Source organism: Misgurnus anguillicaudatus, chromosome 11, assembly GCF_027580225.2.
Source record: "Misgurnus anguillicaudatus chromosome 11, ASM2758022v2, whole genome shotgun sequence".
In the NCBI taxonomy this organism is placed as follows: domain Eukaryota; kingdom Metazoa; phylum Chordata; class Actinopteri; order Cypriniformes; family Cobitidae; genus Misgurnus; species Misgurnus anguillicaudatus.
This window is the reverse complement of record NC_073347.2, coordinates 10767398-10791482: the sequence shown is the minus strand read 5'-3', so window position 1 is coordinate 10791482 and position 24085 is coordinate 10767398. Positions and strand designations below refer to the sequence as shown.

Below are 24085 nucleotides of genomic sequence, written 5' to 3'. Positions count from 1 at the left end.
ACTCTGGCTGAAACAATATAAAATCAGTAATATTGTGTAATAAACCGACAGGTTATGTCAGTTTAAATTAATAATATATAATAAGACATCAAACACAGTAGCAGCAGCTCTTTGGGAGTTTAGGGCTAAATCTTTTCCTCTGTTGCTGGGCTACATGATTCACAAGTATCTGAAGAGCTCAGTGTTTATTGTTGGTTAAACCTGCTGGACTTGAAAACTGATATGTATTGCTGTGAATAACCATCTTAAGCTTCATTCTTTTGAATCTGATAGTATAAAGCTCTCAATAAACGTGTTGTCACTTTAAATTCAATATAAAGTGAGCACAATATAAATTAATTCTGAACACAACCTTCGATCTCTTGGCTAGTGAGATCCTCTGTGTAGCCTGAAAAGATTATATGGCATAATATTGCAGAAAAAGATGACATTTACAGTAGTGGTCGTTCAATAGTACTTTAATGAGCTTTATAGACATGGAGGCGTACCCCATCCTATCCTGTGAACACACAGAGTAATTTGACCAGCTGATGCATTGTATAGTGATTTACAAAGGAATCATTTCAACCATTACAATAAATATTGTAAACATTTTGGTTAACAAAATTAATGATAGTGGCTGCAAACCAGCTCTGGGATGGATAATGAATAACATCAGAGCTTTTTTACAATTATCAAGGGCTGAAAGATACTTTGCAAACAAAAACTTTTCAGTATGGGTAAATAGTAAATTTTATTGGAAAACAAATATACATCTTGGAATGGACTATCTGAGGCATGACAATGCCATTAAGTGGCGTTTTAAAAAAAGTAAAAAGAAAACTACCTTAGATTAAGTGAATAGAACATTAAAGCATTGTAAGATTCAAACAAGTTCTTGGTATAGAACAGCAGATACAAAAAGAGTTTATGTACGAGTATCTTGAAGATACACCCGTGTCTTTCTTTTTTTTTTTTTGCAGTAGTGCAATGCTGAGAAATTTCATATATATATATAAATGTATATATATATATAATATACTTAGTCCATAGTCCATGCAGAGTTACTACTCTACATTGTTGCCATGCCAACATCGCTGCCAATAGACAACCAGCTGGCAGGGATCCACTCTTGCTACGCATGAGGGGGTCAGACAGACGTGACGTGTAAGTTTTTGCACGCCACAGGCCCCTCTTCGCGGCAACAAGCACCTGATCGTGTAACCGCATCGTCACCCCGAAAACACGATGACAGCAAAAGAAAGGGACATGAGGACTGAAGATCCTATGCAGTTTACATGCAGTTCCTTTGGACAGCCGGGAGGAGAAAGGGGAGGGGACTTAATGTTTTACAGATAAATTAAACAGAAAAAAGGCAAATTATTTATAGAAGAGAGAGAGTACAAGGGATCTGTACAAGGCCTTCATTTCGCCGTCATCATTTGTACAAATTCTGTAGAGACAGAAAACGTATTAGTACATTTAATTTAATCAATGCATGCATATTATTTCTGGAATGATGCAAAATCACTGTTAGAAAAAAACCTCACTCCACCCATTTGTATTGTAATACAATCATCATGTTTTCATTGGTTACAATGGGTAGCCCCGCCCACAGTAAAATCTCTAGCCCAAATCCAACACAACATAACTATATTTAATATGTTCTGACTGGTTGTGATGGTGCTATCCGCAACATTTTTGATTTCAGCGAAATCTTGAGCTGTGCTAAACACGGTCCAAACATTACTGAGATTAAGTTCCTCAAATCAGCAGCATGACACAACAACAATGGGCTTACCTTCGTAGTTAACCTGTCCATCTCCATCGATATCTGCTTCTCTGATCATCTCATCGACTTCTTCGTCGGTCAACTTCTCTCCGAGGTTTGTCATGACGTGACGCAATTCAGCTGCACTAATGTAGCCGTTCCCGTCCTAAAACGCAAGATGTCCCAGGTCAGACACTACACAGGACATATGTCTAGTGAGAAACAGTTTGTCACAACTTTACCTTATCAAAGACACGGAATGCTTCTCTGATCTCTTCCTCGCTGTCGGTGTCTTTCATCTTTCTTGCCATCATGGTAAGAAACTCTGGAAAGTCTATCGTCCCATTGCCTGCAGAGAAAGAGTGTTATAGGACTATTTCACCTTTTTCTATTCACTTTGTGGATATAGGCATGCACTTACCATCAGCGTCCACCTCGTTGATCATGTCCTGCAGTTCGGCCTCCGTTGGATTCTGCCCGAGGGAGCGCATGACGGTCCCCAACTCTTTGGTGGTAATGGTGCCATCACCATCCTTGTCAAAGAGTGAAAATGCCTCTTTGAATTCTGCGAAGAGCAACAAACGAAACAGGACGTTGCGTTAATAGATTCTCCCAAAAATAAACAAGCATGCACCACAAACACACAGACAAACCAGTGGGGCAACTTTCAAAGAAGGATTCCCAAATATACTAAACAGCAGTCATTCAAATGCATACTCGTATATTGTTTAATGTTAAAACAGGTATGCACGCTCTAAGAATGGCTGGGTTGTTTTTAAGCCATGTCGGGTAAATATTGGACAGAACACACCGCTGTGTTAAAATTGACCCAATGCTGGGTTATTATAACCCATGGTTGCAAAACACCAACCCAACTTTGGGTCATTTTTAACCCAGTATGTGTTCTGTCCAATATTTACCCACCATGGGTTAAAAACAACCCAGCCATTGTAAGAGTGCACTATACATGTCACATATTATATTCGAACGTAGAGTTTTCAAAATGTGCTCAGCTTTTATTAATGTAAACTGCAAGTAATTACCAATTAACAGATGATTATAAACTTTTAACAAAATGTAACAACTTTCACTGCCCTTAAAACCACCTTTCTCTCTGGCTGATAACTACCCTGTACTCTCCTATCAAACCACATGCTTTTATTTTGGAATGCAATGCCATTTTTTATGATTCCAGTCAATTATTAATCCAGTTCAATAAAATCAATACACCACATTACAGAAGTACAATGGGTTCTGAATGGCTTTTATGTTGACTTTAAATGCACGAGACTCCTCCCAACACACAAAATCATTGATAATAACAGCAAAGTTGAACAAAGGATGAGTGGAAAATATACCACAAAAAAACTAACGAATAAACATGACCTCATTTTTATGCAAAAACGTTTCTTACTGCTACACTGACTTTTCCCCAGTGTACGAGTGAAACCTTACACTACTCGTATGCAAACCATCAACTCCGAGACACCGTTTCTATGGAGATCCCGCCCTGTGACCTCACTTGGTTTCTATGGAGAACCTATTGAGCCATGAAGAGATCCACTGCCGTGACCCTATTGAGCTGATACAGATTCTAGACTTCATAGCTCTGACCTCAAACGATCGCCAGGGAAACACACTTTAGTGACTCGATGGATACACCGCCGTGACCTCACCGTCACTATGGATACAGACCATAATGACCTATACGGTTTCACAGTCGTTTTGTTTGAGGCTCTTTACTGTAAAACACACAACCACGATTAAACATATTAGAGGAGATTTCATCTCAGAGGAATCTTACGAATTCGTATGAAACACCAGAGATAAATAATAACTTTATTGTGCACTCCTGCACAGTTTTAAGGGATTAGTTAGAAAACTACAAAAAAAAGGCACACGTATGGTACTGCTTTTCATTTTAGTCATCCAACAGAAATGTGTTTGTTTAAGGAGTACCAGGTATTACAATCCTTTATATATCTGATCATAAATGACTCAGACTGCTAATGATGACCAGCTTCGAGTCAACGATGGTGAGATGTTAAGTCCAAAGGGGGGCACGCCCTTGTTCCTCTGCCTGCAGTTACTGCCTCCCTCCAACAGGGAAGGGTGTGTTCACTTTAAAACTACACATAGACCCACAAATTCCTCATTCACATAGGCTTACAGCCTGGTTTTGCTTGCTTTTCCTCACAACAACCGATCCATTCATTTAGGGAAAGCGTCCCAACCCTTTCTCACTGCTTGCCATAAATGGAAATAATATAAATCCACAAGAGAGAGAGGGGGCGGAGAACAGGGGGAAAACCGCAGGAATCCACACCACCGGCCACGTGCCAATGAACAGGAGGGCTAGAAGAAAGTCTTACCGGCAATCTGCTCCTCTGTCAGCTGGTCAGCCTGCGAAGGAGACAAGAAAATACATTTAAACAAGGATGTCACCAAATATTCAGTAATGGTGGGAGGGTCTCAAGGTCTATATTACCATTACATCAATAATTGTGTATGTGGAGGCTTGTATTTAAAACTTGGTTGTCATACGGTACATGATGTACTCCTGTTAACGCTAGACGAGAAAACAGCCGCAAACATGACACTTTAAGCGATGGAGGTGGCGCAGTCCCTTCCCACCGGCCATAAAAGTGTCTCTTTATACGAATAATAAATTCGTGTAATTAGACTGTCCTTGCTGAATGATTTCCATATCAGAACAAGCACACATGAACGCGTGCAATAACATAATGCGTCATATTTACAGCTGCCGTGCTTACGAGCCCCAATAATGTACGGACTTTTCAAGTTGTTGCATTACAATATATAACATAACACAATGTATGACCAGAGGACCTTACGTTAATGTATTTTCAAATGCAATTACAGACTATAAAAGCAACTACTGCATTCCACAATGCGTATCACTCCACGCATTCAAATGTTATGTATCCCGATGAATGAACTATACGCCCACTGTAATGCGCATCCTTTTAAAATTGTCCCTATAAGTGCTGCATAAAAATAAACTAAGCCTTTCATATAAAACATTATGAAACTCACCATCGCGATGTTTTAGCAGATATATCTCCACACAGTAAGTACAGTACCGCAGCTGGCACAAAAACAGGATGCAATCATACAGGACTTGACGCGCCTTTAATGGTCGCCAACAAACTCCTCCCCCCGCTCGCTCTCCATCCGCCAGCACACTTCCTTCCCTGTCAGAAACGATCGTGAAAAATCGCACTATTGCATCTTTTGAACTAGTAGTACAGTGCGACGTGAACTTTATACGATGGCGACTTTCTCAAATCGCGAAGATGTGTGAGAGGCACCGAGAAGGGTCTGTTTTGATTGGGACTAGCTCACTCGCGGAGTCATACATTCTGCTGTGACGTGATACGTCTTTCGCAGCACTGTACGTTATGGTCAGGAGCGGCGGCTTCTGATTGGTCGGTTTGCAGCCGCAATGCGTCACTCGCTAAGATCCGAACAGAGCTGCATTCCGGATAGATTCACTGCATATGAATCTCTTCAGCAAGAAGTTGGTTTCGAAATCATATAGCGTGGAATTAGGCAATCAAGCGATCTATTGATGTGATTATTTTAGGTGTTTTATGTTTTGACGATGTTAATGCCTCTAAAGTAGTGAAGTTAATAGTAGTTTAAATTATGTAAATGATTCTCGTGCAAGTGGCAAGCAATGTACTGAATCATCTAGGTGGACAGGTGTAGACTAAGCATTATATAATGCATTGAAGAATCAATGAAATAAAACAAATGGTTGTCCCAATACTGCGTTGTTGAAGGAATGTGGATGTTAGTTATGGAGTGCAATCCACTTTATTTCTTGATACGATTGGTTTGGCAAGCCTGGCCTGCTGCAAGCTTAGCACAAAGTACCCCTGCAATGTTGTTTTACGCTGGTCTGCAGACATTAAACAGCAAGAATAATGTCTTTAAAGCATAGCCAATTAAAAGCCTCTGTAACGGCTCAGTTTCCTATAAAACTGAATCAACTGAGGTACAATAAAATTCTGCTTCATTGCAGTTACATTAACCATTATGGAGACATCAAACATCTCATGCACTGTATTGACTTTAGTGAGGGCAGAAGCTGTATTTAATTTTACATGAAGGAAAGCAATTAGCTGTCAACGGGTTGCACTGCGGATCTTGGTCTTGTTTGTACACAGAGAGAAACACACACACACCAAAGTCTTTTTAAGGAAGTCGCGTCACTGCGCCGCCATATTTGCAGCGGTCCCAGCCAGGTCTTGCTAAAGCAAGGCTGTGTGCGAAATAGCCCCCTATACGTTCATTCACTATTCGTCAACTAATATAGTTCACCTGAAAGAGGGAATGAAAATGAGTAAGTGATGCAAGAATTCATTCATCGCGAACCTCATTGGACGAGTGCAAGTAGCTATTGGTTGTACCCTCATTATTGCGGTGCATTGTGGGTTTGAATGACTGTACTGAATAATGTCCACAATGATTTCGGACAACACTAAAAATGGATGTTTCCTCAAATAGTGCGCTATTTAGGTTAAAGGGAGTTGCGATATCCCCCCATTCATATCAATACCAATGACACATCTTGGTAATAGTTTCTGCTTTTTATTATATTTTTAATTGTTTTAATAATTTGGCATCTACTTTATCACAAATCACAAGATCTTACAGGCCATAACAATTAATTTAGTCAAGGGGCGTGTATACCAAAGCGTTTAAATGTGGTTGAAACGCCAGGTGGACGCCGGTTGTAGGCGGACGCTGGCTGTAGGTGCTTGCCAGCTTTTTTTCAGCTGAAAGCTTTGGTTGCTATGATACTTCTGCTTTGTTTATCAGTCGTTGCGCCGGTTGGTTGTTGTGATGTTTGTCCCGCCCCTCTTCCACTGTGATTGGATGGCCAAGTGAGAAGTGACATTGACGAGCTGAGCTTTTCACCCTAAGTTGTACATTTTTTAAAACACATTGCATTGGAAACAATAAAAAACTTACGCCTGCATAAATGCCTTGGTGTGCACGCCCCCTTACTGTGGGTTTACACCAGACGCGAGTTCAACGATTTGTGCAAGTAGATTACATACAAAAACAATGCAAAGACGCGATCAGATGCGTGGGGCGATGCGAATGACGCGATATGGGCGGTGCGTTTGCCGCGAAAAAACATGCGCTATTTGCCTTAAACGCATCTTCGCCCAAGTTGAAAATATTCAAGAGAGAGAGAGAGAGTGAAAGAGCATTTCTGTAAGAATGCCAGTTACATACTGTCAACACTGTTACTGTACATTGGTAACAGAGTTGACAGTAACAGAATTGACAGTGACTAATTCAAACAACAGAAAATCATGATTTTCAGCTATATAAGACACTTTTTAACAGAAATATTGTTATGACCTGTAACATCTTGTGATTCATGACAATGAATAAAATAATTATAACCATTTAAACAAGAATGACCTTGGATGCCAAATGTACCTGCAATAACATAATCACACACTGATAAAATGTATAGCTTGAATGCAGTTGCTTAAGATGTGTCTGCCAAATGCATAAATGTAAATGATTGAGAAAATAAGATGTTATGTAGCCCACAGTAGAACCTTAGGACACCACCACGCATTAATAAACAGCCATTTAACTATATTTTCACCAAGCTCAATCAGACAGATCCATAGCTTCACATACGGGCACATGATTGACAGTGTGTGTATGCAATCAAGAGTAACATCAGCTTAGACAGACTCATCCAGGGATATCTCAGATGTGACATAAGGAGCAGCAGGCTTGTGGGCATAAACACAGTGGATCCTCGGGCCCGCTTGTATTCACCGAATGCATGGGAGTATCTAATGGCCTGTTTCTCTATGCTTGGCTGCCTGGATCTCTTTCTCCCACTGGCCACCTGTCTATGCTGGGCTTTAAACTGAGCCCAGTCAAGGTGCAGTTGGGAGAGAGTGGAAACTGTGCAGGTATCAGAGGGGATTGATTGTTTTATGATGAACCCAATAGGCACGTTAACCAGATCAACCGAGAGATGTGCTTCGTCGATAATGAGCTCACCTAACCGAGCACTAGCTTGCACAGTTATTGTGAAAAGAGTTTAATTTACTCTGTGTAAGAGATCACTGTGAGTCAATGGGGATGGTGTGTCAGAAGGATAAAGAAAAGAGGGAACAGTCAAAGTGATGGAAAATAACACACTCTGATGATTAACCAATGAGAATGTGCGAATACGGTTTGCTGTATTCCCGCTCTATTTCAAACTCATTTCTTACCCTAAAACTATATTTTTATGCTTTCTTATCCATTTCTGCTCTCTTTAGTCGACCAAATCATTGCGTGGATTGGATGCGCACATTTATACACAAACAGAAAGCTTACCATCCACACCCATTCATGTGTGCAAACACAAAACCACAAGCAGACCATGTTTACTGAAATGCTTATACAGTTAACACTTCAATTTTGAGATCTTTACAAGCAACTGCTTGGCATTCACTGGCATAAGCCTAATCCTCAACACAGTGGTGTCTATTCATTTCAAGTCTGCTTTTTACACTGGGATTTCGACTCATAGAGAAGATTATGCAACAAAGAAACAAGAAACCACATGAAGGGCCTTGCTATATTAATCACAAGTGTAGATAAGCTGGATTCAGACTGTGCATGAATAAATGGTCTTAAAGCACAAACAAACATGTTTGTGACAATGTCTGCATACAAATGCCTTTCTATATTAAATAAGTTGCTTTTGTTTATTATGAAAATCTTTACTATTGCTGACAGTTCTTCTAGGAAAACAAAGCCTCTTTAGTCACACTGTGGGATCTGGTTTCAGATCGTAAATTAGTTTAATGAGAAAATGGCCAAGTGGAACATACTGTATGTAATGGATTCTTGAAATCAGAATTAATTATATAGAAAGGGACTCGATGTCTAGCAGTAAAAAATGCTGCCTTCAGAAGATACATTCCAAGGTAGGAAATCATCAAGGCACATCCAAATCCAATTTTTGCTTCACTTCTGGTCACATGAGATCTCTTCATCTTGTTGATTGTTAAAGGCAGCGTAGTTGTATTCTTCACTGCATGTGCATGTATGTCCACGGGAAAGGCGATGATCAAGCAGGTTTGAGTTCGAAATATTCAAATAGCATCTGAGAAAGTGATCGAATGGCACTCTCTGCCTAAATTCAAGCTTTATTTTAAATTTCATCAACTTCTGATTGAATTTCTATTAGGAGTTTTGTATAAGGAGAAAGGACTGTGAGGTTAATAGTTCTTTATTGTTTATTGGCGGTTGGCAAACCAGCTTTTGGTGCTAGGTTAATAGTTTAACTCTGCCTACGAGGTCATTACCAACAAGTCATCTGCCTACACACAAAAAAATGCAATGCTGGGTTATTTTCTACCCAGCGTTGGGTCAAAAAGCGATGAACCCAACATGCTGGGTTGTAGTTTAACCTATCTTGGGTTGTTTTAACCTAAAATGCTGAGTTGTTTTAAACCATTGTTGGATCAAATAAACATTTTCTGCGTTAATTTAACCCAACAGCTGGGTTTGTTACTTTTTAACCCAGCATTTTTTATAGTGTACTCTCAGCGTTTGTTTAAAAATGGACAACTGTTGGATTAAGTTATGTTAACCCTTTCCCCTCCAGCATTTAAAAAAAGTTGCCATCCAGCGCCAGCATTTTTTTTTTGACTTTCCCAATAAAATGTAATACCTTCCAGAAAATGTTTTCTATAAATTTATAAACATACAATATATCAAATGACAGAACAGTATGCTTTCAAAACCCCCCAGGAAAACGTTTCATCCTATTTTCATTTGTTCTCTTTTTATCACCTCTCAAATATGGGTAGGTTTCTTCAAAAATATCATATTAATTTGACGGACTTTTGTTAGAGATCAGATTCAGAACGATAATTAAAAGATACACAGAATTGTTATTGTTTTTTAATCAGTGGGTGCTTTAGTGTTTTATAAGTTGTGTAAGAGCGCCACCTAGTGGATAATAGCGGAAATATAGATTGCCGTAAAAACTCGTCAGTGAAGCGTCAGTGGCAGGGAAGTGTTTTCTCTTAATTGTTGAGATACTCGTCAATGCCGGGGAAAGAGTTAATACTGTATTTGACCCAATAATGGGTTGAAACAACCCAGCATAGGATATATTACAACCCAACAGGTTGGGTTTGTCCCTTTTAAAGTCGCCATGAAACGAAAGTAGCGATTGTCTTATTTGTCCCGTGGTAAAAACAAATAAAAGGTAGGGCGGGAATGGAATTCGTCTATCGAGAACTGATTTGAATCGTTTGAAGTTGGGTCATGTTCCTATTTGGGAATCGCTGCAATCTTTTCCTGGATCCCGCCCACCTGCCATACCATATTACTGAAAGTACATATCGTTTGGAGGAGGGGAGGATATAACATACATAAGTCATTTGTAAAAAAAATACCACAATATTCCAAAACATATTACAGTTTTTCATTTTAATTTCTTTGCGAATTTAACCCAACAGTGGGTTGAAAAAAACAGCATTTTTTGTGTGTATTCATTGAAATAGTTCAGCCTGCTTAAATGTACTTTTACTAGTTTAGTTTGGCAACATGTTAACATCAAACTCCATTGCATAGCATGTAGAAGAGGGCTGAGTACAATACTTTTAAGTATTAAATTCAATATATTTATATTTATAATCAATTTATAATAAAACATTTTTATGGTCAACTACACTCTTAGAAAAAAAAGTATAAAAGTTGTTCCTGGGTCGGTCTAGAGATTTGTACCTTTTAATTACCAATGTGCATCTTTTAGGTACAAAAGTGTACTTTTGAAATGGTCCCATCCCAGTGACAGCTTTTTGTACCTTTTATCTGAGTGTATTAACCTTAGTTTACATGTCAGGGATAAGCTACTAAAGGGGGATAACAAATCATAAAATAATTATTATTTTAATATCATTTACAGACAATGCAAATATAATCACGCCCGAAGGGGTGGCAGGCAATCTGAAGCACGTCATGCTTAACAACACTTCACAATCTTTCTCGACTATTCGCTAGAGCTTGCCAAAGTGTCCAAAGTCCTAGAAGTAGTGAGAATTGAGACAAGTTTTGTTGTTTGAAGAAACCAGTAACACATTTGTCATGAAAGCAGCAGTTGTGGGCGTTAAGAATTTCAATCACATGCTATTTTCAGTTATTGTGACGATACGCAATGATATGAACGTAAACCTGCGTGACGTGTTTTGCCCTACAATAGTATTGGGTGCATGAGCAATCGTACGGTACGTGGGCTGAAGTGTAAAGCCAAAGTGTTTGTATGTTTTCTTAAAATGACTCACTGTTTCTTGCTTTTCGAGACCATTTTTGTCAGCTCGCATAAGGAAAGGTGACCTTATCTACAACAGAACATTCCAGGTCTCTAGTTTCAAAACAAAAGAATCCTTCTCTCATACCTTCACAGGTTCTAGTCAAGTTAAGGCAAGCCTTTACATGGTCAGGTTTTCCAAAGACCTCGTGTTTGCATAAAGTTTCATTGACTCCAGGAGTTATGGGTGTGGATACTCGCAGGCCAGAGCAGGTGTTTGGGTGTAGATGTCCTCCCGTGTAACTAGAGGTTGTGTCATCTTTAATTTATGAAGCCTATAACAATGCCGGAGGGTATAGAGTTGGTTTTCAGGGGTATGTGGGAAAGTACTAGAAAGAAGATGGAGTACAGTGATGTATTAGATGACATACAGTATTAAAAAGACGTTATTCTTACCACATTCTTTTATGATGGTATATAAATAGTACTTTAAGAACAGCATATTTTATTGTGGTACAAATAGAAGTTTGTAAAACAAAGCCTAAATAGCTTATTTAAAATAAACAAATCACCAGATATACTGTTGTTGTTGTCCGAACTACTAGATTTAGAAGGAAAAGTTGGACTCAGCATAACTCCGAATTGAACTCTGGATTAAACTGTTGGCAAAAAAGAAAGGGCTTGCAAAAATGACAGGAGAGATAAGGCCCGAGTATGAAAGAGCTTAGTTCACATCCTAAACTTTATAGTTTTATAACCAAAAGATAAATGCTTACAGAGAGCAGAGTCCAAAACTGTAGAAAACAATGACTATTTCCTTTAAGTGTTTACTGCTTCTGCTAGACTATCAGGACAAATGCTTGATGCACTTTTGATCCTTACAGTAAATCAAGTTGATAGTCTTAAATGATGTCATGGTTCAGTGTAGACAAAATGTAGAAAAAAATGTGTATAGACAAAACAAAATATTTTGGGCCTTATCGGAATAAAGATACATTTTGATTGCTATCATCAAGAACTGAGCTGTAAAAAGAAAAAAAGAAAGCAAAAGAAAATACTTTAGTGACAGATGCATTGTTGTTTTTGCATTACACTTCTTACGGCAGCAAATACAATTACATATTTTCAATTGCATTTACTGTCCGAAATCATAAAAGACAAAAATAAGGTAAATCTAAAGCCTCTAGTTTTCAAAATCTGAGCTCTGAATATGTTTTAATAACTATATATATAAAGTTATTGATTCTCCAGAAAAGATCAAGATTGCTTCCATAGAAACGTGCAAACGCTGTGGTGCTGTCAAAATAAATGTGTTTGTTTTGGGCATCCCGACTAACCTGATATGCACAACATTGACTCATCTGTACAATGTGTTGTATTGTAAAGACAAATGGAATTGTTCAAGCAAACCGGTTTAAAAACAACACTTTTTTTGCAAACCTGTTTGGTGTAGTAGCATTGAAAATTAATAGCACACACTGTGCATCAGCAACCCAAAACAATTTTTAAACAAGAAAGAGGAACAACTCCAAAATGTGTTGTTTGAACCAGAGAAAAGAAGATTTTAAAAAAGGTCAAATAAATGCAAAAACAAGTAAATAACATGCTAATATGCATATTTAAAAGTGTATGACTACAACTAGTGCTGGATAGGATAGGATTGGATGGTGATTTGGATCCTGGGGGTAAAGGGAAACATGTAGTAAACGGTACACAAAACACTCTGCTGCCACTTAGTGGTGAAATTTAAATACTACACCTTCAATTTGATGACTGCATGTAGTACAATCAAGGTCATAAATAGAAAAGTTTTACTTTTATCTAATACTTCACATATTTTAAAAGGATAAATACCACTAACACCACTTTTTTAAAAGCATTTAAAAAGCCTGATAGTGTGTAAAAATGTCATAATTTATACAGACATGTTCAACAGGGGTATAAGAGGTTGATGATGCACAATGTCCACAGACATTTTGACCAGAGAAACAAATGCACACTGTAAAAAAATATTTGCTGTCTAATTTTTTTTATTTAATCAACTCAGATTTACAAGTCGTGTCTACTTACTATTATTTATCTTGACAAGAGATGACTTGCTACAACTTATACAATTAAGTTGAAATATTTAAACTATAAGTTATAACAACTCATCTCTAGTTAAGATAAATACTAGTTAGTTGAAATAACTTGTATTACTTGTAGATTACTTAATCTAAGTTCATTAAACAAACAAATTTAAGGCAGCAAAGAGTTTTTTACAGTGAATATGAAAAAACTTATAGATGGGTCATTCTACAGAAACATCCGATTTTGGTATGTCAAGATGTCTTAAAATGGATTTATTTTTCTAACATTTAAACTTAGACCACATTATTAGATTACTATTTGACTTAATGAGTACACATATGACAGCTTAATGATTTTTTTATTTTTTGTGTGCATGTACTTAAAGACTCCGTACACCTTTTTTTTGTCACTGGTGTTACCTTACTTGTTAAGCAATTTTAAAGGTGTTCATGAAATATTATTTATAATTTTTGCAGCTTTAAAGCTTAATTCTTAAGTGTAGCAGAATTCAATGCTTTTGAAAGTATCATCATGTCACATGTGAAAGATTTTATTTAATGCGAAAGAAAAAAACACAGTAACACCAGTGACACAACAAATCACCAGTCACGGGTGTTACTGATCTTTACTGGTGTTACCCATAAGAAAGGTAACACCAGTAACACCAGTGACAATTTTCATGAAAACTACATTTTACAAAATTGCTGCTGCAAAGTATCAAACCACATGTTGTCAATCATTGTATACTCACTAAATTAAGTAGTTTAACCCATTTGTATTCTAGTTTTTTGCTATTCCCAAACAATAAAGGAGGTCATACCAGTGACTTAAACCAAAAGCTTCATTTCAAATCATGAGATAAATGAGAAGATTTCTGATAACTGAAAAGAGATAGTGGACTTACCATAGGCTTCTCTTCATAGATCTCCAGAAAAGTGAAAGAAGGAAGTCGAGTGATGTCATCAGTGTGATTTTTATTTAAAAATAAGAGCTGTTTTGTTAAATGGTAACACCAGTGACACAACTCCAGGGGACCACTACTTTCATTATATATTTATAATATTTATTTAGCATTTTGTTTTTTAATGTAATTTACATCATATATTTGATAGTTATGGACACATTATTGCATTTTAAATGGAATAAAACAGTTTTTGATCTCAAAATGAAGCATTTTCCCTCTGTACATGACTGTGGGGACGAGCACTTCTGTGGTGCTTGTAATTCGAATTAATTAATAAAAATCAAATATTGATACATTGATGGCTTAAGAACGTGTCATTGTTCAAATAACATATTGTTTCATTTAAAAATATAAAAAAATAATAACCCTAAAGTGTTTTTCAAGTGTAATATTTCTGTGAAGGCTAGGGACAAAAAAATGACATTTCCGTAGAATGACCCAGATACAGATGACAATTACATAAGATGATGATGGTGAATTATTGTTTCTTTTTCATTGAGGAAAATAATGCTTATTGTGTAGCAATTACTTTTATAAGATTTTAAATTTAGGTCTACCTGGACCTATCTATCGGTTTGTAATTTAAACTTCTAATTTATTTTTGTTTTTTTCAATAAAGATTCTCATTAGTTAAATACAGTAATCCTGCCAGGCACAAGGCTTGTTTTTATCAACATTAGCATCATGCATAAATAAATAATAAAATTGTATTTGTGATATAAAAGGTCGTGTTTTATGGTATTACAGTAATGAGTCAATTTCCAATCACCAAAATGAATGTGACCCTGACCACAAAACCAATCATAAGTAGCACTGGTTTGTTTGTACACAGCCAACAACAATACATTGTATGGGCAGAATTGATACCAAAAATCATTAGGATATTAAGAAAAGATCATGTTGCATGAAGATATTTTGTACATTTCCTATCGTAAATATATTAAAAATCTATTTATAATTAGTAATATGTGTTGCTAAGGACTTCATTTGGACAACTTTAAAGGCGATTTTCTTAATGTCTTAGTTTCCAGATTATCAAATAGTTCAGCAAAATATTGTCATCCTAACGGACCACATCAAATGAAGGCTGATTTATTTCACTTTCTGACTATGTATAAATCTCAATTTTAAAACATTGACACCTTTGACTGGTTTTGTGCTCCAGCCAGGGTCATAAATATGGCTGTGCTTATTTGTCATAAATATGACTTTAATTTCACTCATTCATTTCACATTAATTTCAATATTTCACATGATCTTACTGAGTCAATATTAAAGATATAAAGGTTATATTTTCACAGACTAATCTTTACATTACGCAGGATGATTTTATGTAGAAAACAGTAAATCCCAACAAAATGACTTTAGCTAGGTTTTCACAGACTGGGTCACAGATAATGTAACAATGCAGACATTTTTAAAATAGACTTTATTTGTTGTTTCATTTACATTTCATTTACAATTCAGGAAATACACAATTATTCAGCCGAGTTGCATGCTCCCTTATTGGTGGTGCAAGTTACACAGACACATGTTTCTCTTGAGAATGTTCCTTTACACTTTAAACGTCATCAGTTTCTGTTTAATATAAATAATTTATTACCTATTCTTCATGCTGTTACTTTCAAACACCAATGTACAACTGCATTGATGCTGGATGAAGCATACCGTGCAGATGTGTTTGGCCAATGTTATCGATAGCGTGGCACACGATGGAGTGTGAGATTATCGATGATACGTGGACTGCAGTGGGTGAAATATTGCAGAGCGGGGTCCTCAAAGTTGAAAGGAGGGTGGGACTTATTTTCCTGAACATACTCGGGCAACAGGTGAGGAATACTTCATGAAGGGAGAGAGAGAGAGAGAGAGAGAGATTAGTTTTATATTAACTCCTTTATGCAGAAATATCTATAAATAATTGTCAATAAAGTTTATGCAGCACACTCACTCTCCAGTGACGGTTTTCTTGCGTGAGCAGCAGAAGCAGGCGAGGGCTGCCAGAAGCAGCAGCAGAAGGAGGGGGATACCGATGCCCAGGACCAGGCCCAAAATCAAAGATCTTTTATTATCCACAGAATTCTTTTGGTCGGTGCGGTTCACTCCCCCATAATCTGAGTGCCAGGGAACAAAAATACTCATGTTTCACTTTCAGCTACCAAAAGAGTCTGATATCCGTATAATACACTTGAGCACATGTAAGCACATGGCTATGGTCTTACCTAATACACACGACTGTGCGTAAATCAAATCGGTACCGTTGCACACACACCTGTAACCCCCGTATGTGTTGACACATAGGGCTGGTTTTAAACAATCAGCCTCATTTGTCTCGCATTCATCAAGATCTGAAGCAAACAAGAGAGGAGACACAGATATATGGTTATGAAAGATGCTCTGACTTTGACACGTACATCATTTACTTTAATGTACATACACTGTAAAAATGCATTGTTACACATATATGTTTAAGCTTAACCTACTTTAAGTCATTTCACCGTTTTTTGAATTTATAAAAATAAAGCTGTAATAACTTTATTTACTTTTTTTCATTTATACCAACTTCTCACTAGTTAAGAAAATTGAAATGATTTGTTAATTCAAGTGGTTTAAACTTAAACATTAAAGTCCAACAATATATTTTTTACAATAATTTCATATCAAATCAGATTTGTTTATAGCCTGGTATTAGCTAAAACTTATCTAAACATTTTTCATCAAAATCATATTAGTGTATGTACATAATATCTGTTGTAGTGTATGTTCCTCTTACCATCCACATAGGCTGAACGGATGCCGTAGTATTGACTGACTCTGGTAAGATAGTCCATAACATACCAGTGTGGAGTATCACTAGACACATTGATCCTGTACTCATTCGGTCCGCCCGCTGTTTCTGAATCAGGAGTTGAAACCTTGGCATTGTAGAACTTGTTCTGAAACCCCATAGACAGAATCTTTTCTAGCTGCAGAGGATAAAGAAGCATAAAAACAGATGAAGCTCGATGAAGATGAGTTGTTGTATTGAAATGACATGTGTCCTGGACAGTGGTGGCCGGTGCCTTCTTTTTTGAGGGCGCTCCATGTGAAGTTCGTCACAACATGTATGTAACCCCTCGTGTGTGTGGTCCGTCATTTTAAAATATGTGTTCTGCGCGTCGAGTGATCATGTGTACATCACGTGCCATGCCAAAATAAGTACCTGCTACAGACGCGTCTAAAGGGTTTATGATAAAAGAGACACTCGCATTTGCCAGATACTCGCATAATCTAATGCGCAATCAGAGTTTACTGTTAAGGGAGTGTCTTGCGTGTATTTTGTGAATGGTGAGCGTCTCTTTTATCATAAACGGTTATGACACGTGTGCAGCAGGCACTTATTTTGACAAAATACGTGATACACATGGTTCACATGACGCAACAAACACATATTTTGATAAACACGAGCAACACAAATGACACTCTGAACACATATTTTAAATTAGCGCCCCTCAAATGAGCAGTCACGAGCCGCCACTGGTCCTGGATCAACATTTTCATTAACCAATCTGTTGTAGGATTAGGGTGAAGGTTTAGATTTAGGATTGGGTTAGGGGCTTTTAATAAACTCTTCTCAAACTATTATTTCACACTAATCTGGGGGGGGGAATGGTAAGGGTTTGAGTTAAGGGTAAGTTGGGGTTTGATCCAGGATCACATCATACTTTGTAAAATCATATAGTTATACACACTGACCTGACTCAGTCCTTGTTCAGATCCTTGATTTTTCCAGCTCATAGACACATTGAACACATTCCAGCCTAAAGAAAAGACACACAGATGATAGTCTCTACCCAAATATTATTTATTAGGCATTATTAATAATAACGACATAAACTGTCATACCTGTTGGATTAGCAGACTCTCCTAAAAATATTTAAAAAAGTAGTTATAAATTAAAATCACTTATACAGAAACAAGCTACAAAAAATTGACTAAAAATATTTAAAAAATAAGTAGCATAAAAGAATGCAATAAATGCTGAATTAAAAGTGCAGTGTGTAAATTTTAGCAGCATCTAGTGGTGAGGTTGCAAATTGCAACTAACGGCTCAGTCCACAGCTCACCCCTCCTTTCGAAACGCATAGAGAAGCTACATGACCTCCACAAGACTAACATGTCATCGTCTGAGACAACGTAGTGATGAAACGTGCTCTTTAGAGCAGTTTGTCCATTTAGGGCTACAAAATGCAGATTTTTCCATGCAAGGAGACCTCCGGTGTATGCAGATAAAATTGCTAATTTCAAGCTATAAAACACTTAACGGTTCATACACCGCTGACAACTTCGTTATGTATATTATATTGCATTTCTGTCAGTAGATCCTCCTAAAATTTACACCCTGCACCTTTAAAATCACAGTGATTTCTTATGGACATATACTATGGAACTGCCATTGTATTTTTGTAGTGCCTTGTATGTTAAATACCTTAGGTATTAAATAGTCATTGTTTTAAAATATCATGTTACTATATATTACCACCTGATACTGTCACAGTATCATATGGTACTACCAAGGTACTTTCAGGTAAGGGTAGGTTTTAGCCAATGAATTGGCTGTAAGAAAAACAAATTTGCTCAATAAGTTACTTTTTTTGCATTTCCTGATGATTAGAGGGGAAAACTGTGAATTCAGTAGAACATTAAAGGGGCCATATCATTAAAATCTGACTTTTTCCATGTTTAAATGCTATAATTGGGCCCCCAGTGCTTTTATCAACCTCTAAAATGCGAAAAAGATCAACCCAGTAACTTCGTTTTGGTAAAGTATTCTCTGCGAGCATGTGAAAAAATAGGTCATTGAAATTTGGCTCCCCTTGTGATGTCAGAAGGGGACAATACTGCCCCTTTAGTGCACAGATCAGCTCATTTGCATTTAAAACGGCACACCCAAAAACTGCACATTTTTGCTCATACATACAAAGTGTCAATTTAAACATGCTATAATAAATTACCTATGGTATTCTGAGTTAAACCTTTCACATACATACTCTGGGGACACCAAAGTTTTATTTGACATCTTAAAAAAGTCTTGGTGAGGCTTCAGAGGAATATGTTGAGGGCTTAAGACCTACCACATCCATCAGAGTCTCTGGTGTTGTGATAGCGGCACGAGCAGCGTACTGATCCCGGTATGTTCATACATTCGAATTTGGCATTAGGACAGGCCGAGGGCTCCAGACATTCATTGATATCTGCATGTAAAAAAAGATGCATGAGTGCATGCACGATTCAAAGTGTGGTGCATGTGATTTGTGCGTCTTTAAACCGTACCTGTACACTCTTTACCGTCTCCTGTATAGCCAGGTTTGCACGTGCATGTGTAGTTGTAGCCCGTGCTGGTGCACTCTGCCATCTCATGACATGGGAAGGGAAACGGAGGCAAGCAGAAATCTGTGGGATGATATTTGTACAAAAATAATTGCTTTTGCTATAAAATCCGATTGGATTGATCAAAGCCATAATAGATGATACAGTAACAGCACCACAAAATGTTTATATAGTTTATATATGTTCTGACCATTTTTAAAGCACTTGTATCCTTGTTGGTCCTTATAGACAGTCGGAGGAGGACACTGTCCACACATGAAGCTGTCTGCTTCCTTCTGTTTAAAGCATTCCACTCCAGGGAAACAAGGTTTGCCTCTGCACACATCTGTCTTGTCGTCACAGTATTTGCCGCTGAAACCTGGGGGACATAGGCATGCTACAACCTAAAGATAGAGAAAAACATCATTATTATCTTTACAATGAATGTCAAAACAATACAGTTTTTCTTTACTAATATAATATTGAGTGAAAACATGTGGTTTGGTCAGGTGTAGTACCTGAAACTTTCCCTGCAGATAGTTTTCAACAACACTGTCGTATTGACAGCTTCCTCCATTCAAACAGTTACAGATCTGAAGGACCGGGGTGATCATGCTGCTGGATGTTTGATCGCTCACTTGAACTGTCAAATTTACTGGCAGAATACTCTGAGGGGTCCAAACCAGAACGCCGTCACCTGCAGGGGACAAATATTTTTTATGATGTTTTACTCAGGCATAACAGGAGACAAAACTCTAGTAAGAGTTCAAAAATAGGCTGCATTTACAGTGCATGTTTGAAGTGCCCTTCATGTGACACAGATCGGATATGACCCACGAATGTGCAAGCAGGAAAAAAGCACATAGATTCCGATATTCTCCGAATGGTTTCAGTATGTGGAAATAAATCAGATATGATTCGGATACATGGATACGCATCCGCAATGTAAGTGGACAGATCGGATATTCTCATTTTAAGACGTGTCGTGTGTCATTGAAAATGCAATAGTGACAAATGACAAATCTTTCTTGAGTATTATTGCACATACATTAATTTCACAACAGTTGTAAATCTCTCAAAAACATCTCTAAATGAGAATAATTTACAGAAATGAACATACAGACAATATTATTATTACTCAATACTACCACCTGTTGGTGAGAAACGGCAAAACACTGAAACCGAAACTTATTTCTGAGGTAAATTAAATGAACTAAATAGAAATAGAAATATTGCTTAAATAAAGATCAAATGGCAAGCATTTACTTTATTCATGTAATAATCACACATATATACATACAAATCACACGATGCTTACCAGAGATATACAATAATTACGGCCTCATGCCTCTGGCCTAATCACAGCCGTGATGATATAGAGCTATATCACACGACTCCGAGAGCGATATTGCTTTTATACAACAGTTCGGCGGCACACGTTTGAAAAACGAAAACTAGAAAACAACAACAGAGTTATTTTAAAAGCCTCTTTGTTTGAGAACTACTTCTTCCGCCACGGATTTGAGGGCGGCCAGAATGACAGGAAACACTTTCGGCTGCTTTGAATCTCATAACAACTCAATGGACGGAAAAGCCGTTTCCTTATATTACCGTTTCCTGGTCACAAAGTGTAGTTTTAAGATTAGTTCAGTCGAGAATGTATATGTATTATATTTAAATCTGCAGTCGATTAGTAAAGATAGCGCCTGTTTGAACGTTTGCTTAGTGAGTTTCGGTACGTATGAGAACCAAAGCATGAGCGGACGTCAGTGTTCACTCACCCCGCTGACCACCGCCTTCTCTGGGCTACATCTCTGACAGGGATTCCCTGGCTCTCATGTCGGCCTTGTTTGTTTTTTGGCACGCGGTAAAAGTGAATAAAACTATACTTGTATAATGTTACTATTGCGTTCCCATTTACTCTTAACGCGATACGAGCACTCGATTATTATTAAACTTTGTTCTTGTCAGTACTATATAAAACGGGTTTTTATAAGTGTCAGAGAGATGTTTTTGCATGCTGCTTATAAATATATCAGTGGCGATATCTCCTAACATGTTTTAATAGTCACGTCACAATAAAATAAACAATGTCCACATTTAAAAGCTGCGGTGCTTACCTGCAGTTCCACTGTGTTTTTCGCGTTCTGATAAGAGATATTGCTCCAGAAAAAAATAGTTTACATTCCTCTTTCCAAGTGTCCACACGATGTGACAAGACATTAATCCCATTAAGTTTAACGTAACATCCAAGAGCGCTGATCTTTGACAGAATAATAACTTCCGATTGGGATTCACACACTGATTCACGAGCTAGTGAACTAATGAGACACACGAAGAGTGATTCAAAACAGCGCGTTTGTGTGTGTCCGTGTGTGTGGGCAGTCTTTCCATTCAGAGATGAGCCTGTTTAGAGGACCTCCATTCACCAGGTGGCGGAATGATACGAGAGGTGAAGCGCTTACTGTGCCGTTATCAGTAGAATATTGCACGCCTCTTAGCCAATCAGATTCGAGAACCAGAAAGAACTGTTGTATAATGACAATTAATACTGAACATCATTGGCACATTTACATATTCTCAAAAGCCCGGCTTAAATAACAACAAATACTCATCTTAGATGCAGAATTACATTGTATAAATACTTTACACATTCTCCTTAACTAACATTGATTATCTACTAAATAGACAGACAACTTACTTGCGTATTCATGCACACTTTGCACACATACAGTCCCGCTCGCATCTGCTGCTGAAGTAAGACAGTAATTTTTTTGCAGTGGGAGGACACCATCCGCAATCACATGACTTTTTATAGCAGCGCAATGGAGGACGAAGGCTCTGCTCATGTTGAAGTTTTATGTCTTGTTACAGAAATAAAGCTCTATCATCTTGTATAATTATTTTGTTTGTGTCCGTTGCATATCGCAACATTTTACTTCCTCTGAGGTTTAAGCTGTTCCGGTTCAGTAGGTCTGCCTTGAATTGTTTTAGCAAGTGTTTAGTGTAACTGCAGATATCGGATACAAGTCACATTTAAAAGATGATGTAAGCAGGTCGTCAAAAATATATCAGATAGAGGCAACAAATCGGAATTAGGCGTCAAGATTTTGCAGTGTATGTGAGCATGTAACCTTGTGGCTCTCCTGATTTTGCCAAGTGGTCGATGTCCTCAGGGCAACAATATGTTGACCCAGGGACAACATTTCCATCAACCAATCAGATTTCAGAAATACGTTTACAGTTTAAGCGGTAACACTTTACAATAAGGGTGCACTAATAATCATGAATTCATGCTTAACTAATGCACAGATAATACTGAATTAATGTATTACTAATGATTATCCAAGCTATCCACCAGCCACTCATCAATGATTGCCTCATTAGCAACTAATGAAGAGTCTGTCTGATTAATATATTAGTTCATATATTAATTGTTATTAATTAAATATGTAATTGTGGATTAATTCCATCATCACTTCTTTTATGAACTAATAGTGTTAATTAATTTGTTAATTACCACAATGATCCAAAGCCTTATAATACAGGTAAACTAATATGCATTAATACATTATTAATTACAGCATAAGTAGTGTGTTAATTAAAGCAACACTAAAGAACTCTGGCTCTTTGCTCCCCCTACAGGTTAGAAGCGTAATTGTCCATTACCCACTGTCGTAAATACTGCAGCATAGCTGGCTCTGATTGGATTGTAGGTCTGCCGTAAAGCAAGTTTTTGTAGTTTTCGAACTACAGGACCGCTACCCGACGGTTGGAAACTTCTTTAGTGCGGTTTTGGCCGATAGAGGGCTGCAAAGCGAATGTGAAAGTGCGATTCACCCTGTTTTGTGTGGATGAACCACTGAAACTTTTTGGAAACGTTATTTTAAGGTAAAAAAACCTCTTTGGTGTTGCTTTAATACAATTACTAAATAATGAGTCAACAATGATGCGCCTCAACAAGCAAAGCCACAACACAATGACACATTTGCAAACCATTAGCCAATGATTAACTAATAATTAATGACCATCACTAGAGTCCACAAAAGCTATTTATTAAACACTGCCTCCAAAAACATTGCCAAAAACACATTTCCACAACACACCACATCCAAACACAACATCAAAACACAAAACAACAATATAAAATGAAACAATACAAAAAGAAGACTGATCAAAACCGGACAACACGTTCAGATACCCCACAGATATCTGTGTTAATCTGGCACCTGTGCTAAAACATAATAAAAAATGTACATTTTTAAGTCCAACCGCTTCAGTCTGTCAGTCGCAAAAATTGGATGGCAACAAACTCTGATAAAGAAAAAAAATAACATGCAAAAAACATGCACAGACAAATCCAAACCAAACCCTGCGGCCCGCGACGACACATCGACGCCCCAAGACACCAAACAATCGGCCCGTGTGAAAAACCGAACAGTATCTATATAATTTTTTACCTCTAATACAACACTAACCTCAGAGCAACACGTGCGTTCACATCTCTTCACATCACCGTTTTGTTTATTTTTCACATCACCGTCTTATTCATCTAATGTTTAATGGCGGGTTGCGAAACAACTTTATAGGCGCATACTGCCACCCACTGCATCGGGAGCCCCGTATAGTTTATAAG

At 37.5% G+C, this 24085-nt stretch overlaps 2 protein-coding genes across 4 annotated transcripts in view; both read right to left on the bottom strand.

Moving 5' to 3' along the window:
* Positions 1–440: 440 nt before the first annotated feature.
* calm2a (calmodulin 2a (phosphorylase kinase, delta)) lies at positions 441–4936 on the bottom strand. The gene is made up of 6 exons (XM_055170410.2): positions 4808–4936; positions 4123–4153; positions 2172–2315; positions 1993–2099; positions 1781–1916; positions 441–1432 (listed from the first exon to the last, which is right to left on the bottom strand). Exons 1-6 carry the CDS (start codon positions 4808–4810, stop codon positions 1404–1406), a joined length of 450 nt encoding a protein of 149 aa, XP_055026385.1. The 5' UTR covers positions 4811–4936; the 3' UTR covers positions 441–1403.
* Positions 4937–15513: 10577 nt separating this feature from the next.
* LOC129415545 (uncharacterized) overlaps positions 15514–24085 on the bottom strand; it is a 41691-nt gene continuing 33119 nt past the window's right edge. For all 3 annotated transcript variants that reach the window (XM_055169559.2, XM_055169561.2, XM_055169560.2), the window contains 10 exons: positions 19968–20146; positions 19661–19853; positions 19414–19533; positions 19215–19334; positions 17986–18006; positions 17836–17900; positions 16874–17066; positions 16323–16448; positions 16052–16214; positions 15514–15942 (listed from right to left, as the gene is read on the bottom strand). In XM_055169559.2, coding sequence (XP_055025534.2) covers positions 15795–15942; positions 16052–16214; positions 16323–16448; positions 16874–17066; positions 17836–17900; positions 17986–18006; positions 19215–19334; positions 19414–19533; positions 19661–19853; positions 19968–20146 — 1328 coding nt within the window. In that variant the 3' untranslated portion in view covers positions 15514–15794. The remainder of the gene's footprint in view (positions 15943–16051; positions 16215–16322; positions 16449–16873; positions 17067–17835; positions 17901–17985; positions 18007–19214; positions 19335–19413; positions 19534–19660; positions 19854–19967; positions 20147–24085) is intronic.